At 48.1% G+C, this 8,730-nt stretch overlaps 1 protein-coding gene across 2 annotated transcripts in view; it reads right to left on the reverse strand.

Moving 5' to 3' along the window:
* Positions 1-404: 404 nt before the first annotated feature.
* The window catches only part of hsd3b7 (hydroxy-delta-5-steroid dehydrogenase, 3 beta- and steroid delta-isomerase), a 10,095-nt gene continuing 1,769 nt past the window's right edge, over positions 405-8,730 (reverse strand). Inside the window, exons 2-6 of one of the 2 annotated variants that reach the window (XM_030348757.1) lie at positions 6,563-6,718; positions 4,491-4,599; positions 3,218-3,317; positions 1,981-2,143; positions 405-1,374 (exon numbers count right to left, since the gene is read on the reverse strand). In XM_030348757.1, the coding sequence (XP_030204617.1) occupies positions 959-1,374; positions 1,981-2,143; positions 3,218-3,317; positions 4,491-4,599; positions 6,563-6,718 (944 nt within the window). In that variant the 3' untranslated portion in view covers positions 405-958. The remainder of the gene's footprint in view (positions 1,375-1,980; positions 2,144-3,217; positions 3,318-4,490; positions 4,600-6,562; positions 6,719-8,730) is intronic. The other variant, XM_030348768.1, reaches the window with a different exon arrangement.

Genomic DNA, 8,730 nt, shown 5'->3' on the forward strand with positions numbered 1-8,730 from the left:
GTGATTATATTTCAACAATGGCCAGGGCCAGTACACTTTTGTCTGTTGAGTAATGCTGGCCTAGTTTGTGCTCACCAATTACGTGTTTACAAGCACCCTGAGTCTCCAGCAACATGACGAACATGAGGCCAGGAATCTGAACCGCTCAGTCCAACCAGAGCTGAGCTCGGAATACTTAATACCTTAAGGCCCAATCCCATTTCTACCCCTTCCCCTTGTTTTGAAGGGGTAAGGGGAAGGGGAAAGGGGTAGAAATGGGATTGGGCCTTGCCCTTAAGTACGGTTCGCCTTAGGGCTCATGCACATTTATGAGATGATTTATGCATCAATCAGTGGTCTATCCAGACGTTTGGAACAATGTTAGGAGCGTTTGTAATTGTGAAGATGAAAAGTCTGGAGGCAAATGAAGAGGCGACTATATTATATTTATTATACTATTTATATAGCTATATTTAAATATTTGATTATTCTACAAGATATACTGAGACATATAGAAGATACATGACACCTCATTGTTATTATAGGTAATAATTAGTTAATTTAATAGCATTCATGTCAGCTTAACATCGTCATCTTAGAAACGGTTGAGTTTGAAAAGCATGAAAATAGTCTTTATAAAAATAAGGAACAGAGAAAATGTGCAGATCCTGAGTCGGGACTGAAAGGATGAATTCACCGTTCAGACAGTCCCTAAGGCCATGAGACTCAACGGACCATTGCACTGAATCCAATACGGCTATTTGAAGTGTGCAAACTGCATCCCACATACAGACGGGGTCTAGTAGCTGTGGGAGGGGGGGGGGGGGGGGGGGGGGAGTGTCTGTCTGTCTGTCTGTCTGTCTGTCTGTCTGTCTGTCTGTGTTTGTGTCTGTGTGCGCGTGTATGTGTGCGCACGTGCGTGTATGTGTGCGCACGTGCGTGTTGCAGCCACAATTATTGCGTCCGGTCGGGGTCAGGGTCAGGAGTCCTTCTTGGCGCCGAGGCCGGGAAACGTGTCGACCCAGGCCTGCGTGCGCGCCCGGCACTCCTCCCAGCTGAAGAGCGGCGTGTACCGGAAGTGGCGCCGCGCCTTGTCCGAGCTCACGGTGAAGGAGGTGCACGCCACGGCCAGCGTGTAGCGGTTGAGCAGCGGCGCCCACTGCCACACGGGCCGCAGCACCCAGCGCAGCACGTCGTTGAGGACGGCGAGGAACCAGAGCGCCACCAGGGGAATGTGCACCTGGCTGAAGCCGAACGCCGACAGGAACTGCAGGTTGAAGTCCTCGTAGCTCTTGTAGGGCGAGTCGTCGTAGCAGAAGTACGCCTGGCCGCCCACCGTCTGCGGCTCCTCCATCAGGCCCCGTGCCGCCAGCAGGTGCATCCAGGCCACGTTGCCTAGCGACGGGGAAACACACACGCCAGGGCTGAGTGGGTGCTGAATGATGACCGGTATAGGGGGGGTCATGGTTGTCCTCGGGGTAGGTCATAGAGAGGAAGTGGCGAATGGAAAACATCCTGTGCGTGTGTGGTTACACACGAGGGAAGTTACTGGGGAAGTTACTGAACGAGCGGCAGGAATTGGCATCGACCGACGTTTCGACCGCCCAACGGTTGCCGGTAAGTCGGTTGTCACTCGAATCCCTTTCACCAAAGGGAATACACACCTATGCTCTGATGACACATTTGTACTTTTCGTTTCACAATTTATTGTTCTTGTGAAACCGAATAAACAAAAATAAGGAGGAAGAAGATAAAAAGTATTTTTATAGGGGAAGTGAGTGCGGTTGGATGGGTGATATGGGTGATATGGTTGATTAGAGAGAAACACACACACACACACACACGGTCAATTCCCCTTGCAAACTCTCTACTTCTTCTTCTGCTTCTGAAGCAGAAGTACTTGAATTCCCCTTCAGTACTAGGTCTGGGTCTGCGGCATGTTAGTGGGTTTTCTCCGTCCAAATTTTCCGCGTCCAATCAGCGAACAGGGCCCAGGCTCACCTGCGTAGACCCGGCCGTGCTCCGTGTTCTTGGGGACCCCCAGGATGAGCCGGCCCCCCGCCTGCACGCTCTTGTCGTAGAAGTCCTTCATGAGCTGGTGCTCCTCTCCGTAGATCCCGGTGGGCCGCAGGGAGCAGGTGTGCAGCGTCTTACCGCCGCTCACCTGGGATAGGGGATGGGGGGGGGGGATGTTAGGCAGCAGACTGGGGGGGGGGGTTCTACTCAAAGGACAATTCCGGTATTTTGAACATTGAGCCCCCTTTCCGGTTCGTCTAGGATAAAACGAGTGGTTAACTCCGAAATTTTTAATATTGGTCCTGTCTCCAGTATTTGGCAAATTTCGAATCGCCGCTGCATGCTTCACAATGGCTGGCTATGGGCATTCACAAACACCCCTTAACCATCGTTTTCAGAAATGTGAAACTCATCGAGTGGTTAGTGGTGTTCGTTGATGTTCCTCATCAAGTATTGTAGAGAAATACAGTTTCTGTCGTGTTTTATTTGGCATTTTGTAAATGAAACGGAGTGAAACGAGTGAAAAGACCATAACCACCCCCCCTTTCTGTTTCCGGTCCGGTTTCCGTTTCATTTACAAAATCACTGTGGATCACAGTGGACCACACCTGGCATGTATACAGTGACACGTATGTCATACGTGTTCTGTGTCACAGCTTGGGGTGAATCATTTTTGATTCATTTTGATTCTGATCTAGATCAGCGGGAGTGGCCAGCGAAGCTGTGCATCGTGGTGCATGGTGGGATTTTTCAATCCACAAGCGCCAAAAAGTCACTTTCTGCCATTTCTCGGTCAAGACGGCACCAAATTAGAATTTTATTTTATCATTCGACTACATATAGGATTCCCAATTTCAATACATATTCATGCCTCCACCGGTGAAATGCTCCTTTAAGGAACATCGCACTTTGTGTAGAAATCGCATAGCCAGCCATCAGCTACTGGTGAGAGTATTTGTTTTCTATTTGACTGCGTCTATTTGACTGCGTCTATTTGACTGTGTTCTGTTTGACTGTGTCTATTTGACTGCGTTCTATTTGACCGCGACAGCTCGCAAATTTAGGTTTAAGGCTGCGGCTATGTGTTCTGTGATCGGCTCTGAGAACCCATCTTCCACCCGTCAATCGAAAGATAAGATTAATACGCCCACGACACTCCAGTTTTCATCATTCTTTTGGGGAGCCCCTAAGGCTTAATCAATGTGTATAAACCGTGGGGTACCTCCGTGCCGTTCGCTCTGACCACGATGCGCTCCGCCTCCGCCTTGCTCCGGGGGTAGGGCATGGCGTGAGCGATGTTGTAGGGCGTCTCTTCGTTTCCCCTGTTTGGCACAAAGAAACCAATAAAGTTTAACTCGTGGGACATCCTGGTTTTAAGATCTGCGTTCCAGACGGCCTTGACTTGGAAGCAGAGTGGGGAGGGGGGAAGACCCAGGCACGGAAACAGTGCGGATTCAAGACTATTTGTTTGTGACTGTGGTTGGACCACTTGATGGTATGTGGGTCCTTATAGAGGAAGGCTTATAACACGTAAACAAGTGCACACACACATAAACGCACTCACACACACGCGGCACGCGTGTGTGTGTGGCAGACAGCTGAAAAGTATTTCCTGGCCCGCTCTTGGAGTGATGAGAACAACACATCTGTAGCCTTATAGCAATAAAACAAAATCGCATTTCAATATGAGAGCGAGCTCCACTCTGTCTGGGGCCTTCATTAGGAACACAACCGACCCACAGGCATTCACCAGAAGAAGGCGGGTGCCGGCTGATGCCAGAATTCCTTCGAAGGAACGCTACTCATCTTGAAGGGCCTCCGCATTCCTTCAGGTTGAGTGCATTGCAAGAGATCCTCATCGCAAACACAGCTCCAGACAAACAGCAGTGCAACTCAAAGTATATGTTATTAAACACAAAGCGCTCTGCAACCAAGATGAGATGCTACTTGAGTCCTGAGTTAAACACAAACGCCCGAACGAATCCTTGAGGGGGATTCCACTGGATGTGCATGGGCAGATATAGTCTGATTTAATTTGGCAATTAATGCTAATCCATCCAAATATATTTCAGCAGAGCAGAGATGTAAGGAGGTAGGAAGAACCGACATGAATCAACATGAAAGAGTTCAGGTCGGTCTGAGTCAGAGCGAGGATCTTATTCTATTTTCAGATGCTAGATTTGTGCTTGCGTGAGTGTCTTCCCTTTCATGCCTAGCCCGAGGACCTCCTCTTTGGTGCACATGTCATGTTTTCAGAAAACAACAACAACATGTTGCCTTGGTGAGGAGGAAGAGGAAGAGGAGAACGAAGAGGGGGGAGAAGGAGGAGGAAAACTAAGGTGGAGCAGGAGGATGAAGAGAGAGGAGGAGAAGGAGGATGAAGAGGTAGGAGGATGAAGAGGAGGAGGAGGAAGAGGATGAAGAAGAGGAGGAGGAAGAGGCAGAGGTGGATAAGGAAACCATTAGGATGAGAGGAAGCAGTTTGAGAGGCATACCTGATGAAGGGGTCTCCTTTGACGTTCGGGCCCACCACCTCCATGCTGCTGGTGTAGACCAGATACTGGACCCCAAGCTCCACGCACGCCTGGATCACGTTCTCTGTTCCTGGGGACCGGGGAGGAAGCACCAACATTAGGAACAGAGGAGGCACGTCGATGAGTAATACTTTATAGACAGCGGGATAAGTGTGCTTGGGCAGGCGATGATGTCATTGTGTGCTTGGGCAGGCGATGATGACAGGGTACCCTAAACAGCCTCGATCACAGTGTTTTCACGGTAAATATTAGCTGAGCCTTGTTTTTCCTGTTGACACAAACTGCAGACGACAAACAATTTACGAAGAAACCTAAGTTGAGCTTACGTCGGTTCCGAATATTTCCCGATGACAGGGAAACAATGTCAGGGAGTTGACATTAAAACATGAATTGTGAAACATTGTGTGGAAAACAGCCGAAGAATAGTCAATCTGTGGTCACATGATTTTAGTCTGAAATAGCATAGCACAAACAAACCAAAGTGCAAATTCCCGGCGTGCATTGTGACACGATGTGATTCATGACCTTTTTATAGATAAATATATATAAAGTGGTTCTGAGAGGGCTGGGTCCGCCACAGCTCGCAAATAGTAACCATCATTCACCATGTGCCGACATATAATCATTTCACAGAAACACAACTCCCAGACACGGCTAGGATTCCTGCTAAATGCTATGGTAACGTCACGTAGGATGACAGATGGTGGGTTGGACCGCTTCCGCGAGGCCAACTGGTCCCAGTCGGTTCAGTGGCTGCCTGGATTGTTTCTTTTCATCCTTTGTTGACTGACTGCCCACAGCGCTACAGCCACCACCCCACCGCTCTACAGGAAAATCTGGTCCAGATGTTATTGGGGTGAACGTGGTTTGAGTCATCTGAATATTTTTTAAATAAATAAATGGATCACACTAAGAATTTTAAGACAAAGAAGTGAAATTGGTGGGTCAGTGAATGAAAGAGCCCTCCCGGCCCGCAACAAATTATTCTGACCTCATTGTCAAATTGGCTGAATTACGACACCAATGGGTTTGGACTTGTTATGGCGCATTTCCACTGCAGGGTGCGGAACGGATCGGATCGCAAAGGTGCGGGTCGGATCGCGTTTCCACCGCCAAAGGTGGGCGTGACCCGGTCTTTGCCGTACCCGTTCCGACCCCATTTTAGGGACTCCTCCGTTGCGGTACCCAAAACGAGACCAGACGCCTGAAAGGGTACCCTGGAATTCTAGCTACACCCCCCCTCCGTTGATTGGTCGACAGAATCGTCACTTCCGGGTGACGCGGGGATAAAAACAAACAAACAGTAGCCTCGAGGTATTATTCTTTACAATTAACATGTCGCGTAAAAAGCTTGCTTGGGCGAACAAGGAGGTGGAGACGTTCGTCTGCATTCTTGCGGAGGAAGACGTTGTTTACGATGTTTACGTAGCTGCCGCGGCGATCGACATCCGGCCTACCACAAAGGGTACTGTCGGCGGTGGAAACGCGACCTCGGAACTGAGCTGGGCTATACCGCCCCCTCCCTACCGCCCCTTTGCGATCCGATCCGTTCCGCACCCTGCAGTGGTACGATCACAAAAGGAGAGCATTAAGTGGCTTAGCGGATGGGAGCTCCCGCCAAGCAGGACTGATGGATTACCTCGGGTCAGGGTGTGCCACTCCCAGCCAGAACATTCCGGGTTCAATCCTAGCAAGAGAGGTAGAGCGGTTGGCTGGTAACCAAAAGGTTGCTAGTTCGATCGCCAGAGAGTCGGGGTGTCCGACACTGGTGAGACACCTCACCCTGACTGCTTACGACTGGGCTGGCTGTCGCATTCCATGGCTGACGTCGCCGTCGTGTGTGAGTTTATACATTTTAGGCAGTGTTGTAAAGCCCTTTGAGTGGCCACTGGTTAGAAAAGCGCTGTATAATTGCGGTCCATTCACCAATTAGTCCCTTTTGTCATTGACCGCCTAATGACGCACTCGGACCGGGCCGGGTACAAAGGAGCATCTGCTGTCACGGCGTGTTTGTGCGCTCGTTTAACGCCCACCTGTGACGTTGACGGCGTGGATGACCGCCGGGGACACCTTGTGCCAGACGTCCACCAGGCTGGCAGAGTGGAAGACCACGTCAGCCCCGCGCACGGCCTCCCGTACGCTGAGGTAGTCCGTGATGTCCCCCTGGAGCACCGTGACCTGCACCCCGTCTGAGGGAGGGAGGAAGCAGGACCCATGAGAAGGGGGTTCGGTATACATGTACATCTGGAGAATGACAACTCAGGCTGGCTCACGAGATGGAGAGGGTTGGCCGTTAACCGGAAGGTTGCTAGTTCGATTCCCGGCTCTTCCTAGCGTGAGAGTGTATAGGTGTCTCTCGGGCCTTTCACACCGCCGCAAAATCGGAGCGCTAGTTCGGAGCTAGAGCCAGTGTTTTGGTTTCACATCGCCAGAGAACCGGCTCCGGCCTGTAAAGACCGGTTCAACTCCAGCCCCAGGGTTGAGCTGGGGGATTACAACGAGAACTGCCTTTACGCCAGGGGCAGAGGGCGGGGTTATCCTTACCTTCATAAACAGGAAGACCAACGAAGACCGGCACTTTTAAAAACACAGAAGTAAACAATGGACGTGAATAATCTGTGTATGGTTCGTTCTTTTTTATTTAAAAAAAAATCAGAAAAAACAATTAACAGAGCTGTTCTTTGGTTTTTCTGATTTGGTTTTGAAACGGAAAAAGGGCAAAAGGAATAAACAAATAAACGGCATTTTATTTGTGTTTGTGTGTTGGTTTTTTAAACCCGAAACAGAAAACAAAAACAAAAAATAGATACATTTATAGATATAGGCCACACCAGAATGCAGAACGCAGTGAAGAAAAAAGAGCCAACCACCTAAACCAGCAATAGACTGTCTAATTATATTTCGCCTTAGCCGCACTTGAACCTTATGGTGATTTTATTTGTGAACTATTTGACACTGGAAAGACACACGAGAGAGGGTTGGCTGTTAACTGGAAGGTTGCTAGTTCGATCCCCGGGTCTTCCTAGCGTGAGAGTGTATAGGTGTCTCTGAGCAATAGACCTCTGCTCCTGACGAGCTGGCTGTCTCCTTGCATGGTTGACTCCGCCGTCGGTGTAGGAATGCGTGCATGAATGGGTGAATGTTGGTTAGAAAAGCGCTGTATAAATGCAATCCATTTATTTATCACAAGTCTAAAATAGGACTTTAACAAGGCCTCAACATACTCAATAAAACCAAGGAAAATAAGGCTTTACGAGGCATTATCGTACTGAATTGAAGCCAAGATAAATAAGGATCGTTTTGCCCGGTGATGTGGAGTCGGGCATCACATATGCTGTAGGCCATAGCCGAGGGCCATAGGATAGGGGGTTTTAGGGCAAGGATCGTTTTCCAAGGCCAGGACATTCAATGTTTAATGACAAAAACACTAGCTTGCTAACTTTCTTACTTTCTTCCCCCGTTAGCTAACTCACTTGCTAAATATTTCCTGTGTGTCAACAACGGTTCTGCCATCACAAAAAAGAAAACTCAGAAAGTAAAACGTCTTTCATGGTTCATTATTCAGCACAGCAAGTCTCAATCTGTATAGATTGAGACTTGATTATTGATTAATGATTGTTGTATGAAAATAAATTACTTATTAGTTGTCCCAAGCAGGTCTTGTACATTCATATGAGCTTTGCTCAGATCTGGCAACACAACAATAATTAATTGACTTGAATATTTCTTCCTCTTTGTCTTTTGCTGCTGGTAGAGCTCTAACAAAGACCAAAAAATTTGAACATATTACACAAATTCTTAAATCGTTACATTGGCTTCCTGTAGGTCAGAGAATTGATTTTAAAATCATGTTGCTAACCTATAAATCCCTACATGGTTTAGGCCCAAAAATGTAACTGATATGCTTCCACTACATAAGCCTTCTAGACCACTAAGATCCTCTGAGACCAATCAGTTAATTATCCCCAGACACACGAAACATGGGAAAGCAGGATTTAGTTGCTATGCAACAAATAGCTGGAATAAACTCCCAGAAGATTTAAGACTTGCCCCAACTCTGAGCAAACAAGACTGAAGACTTTTGTTTGCTTTAGCTTTCTGCTAAATCTTAAATACATTGCACTTTCTAAAAAGCTTTTTTAACCTCGCCTTTATTTTCTATTTTAATACTAAAATGCCTTTTAATTTTCTATTTACTAAT

Source organism: Gadus morhua, chromosome 2 (genome assembly GCF_902167405.1).
Source record: "Gadus morhua chromosome 2, gadMor3.0, whole genome shotgun sequence".
Taxonomy (NCBI): Eukaryota; Metazoa; Chordata; class Actinopteri; order Gadiformes; family Gadidae; genus Gadus; species Gadus morhua.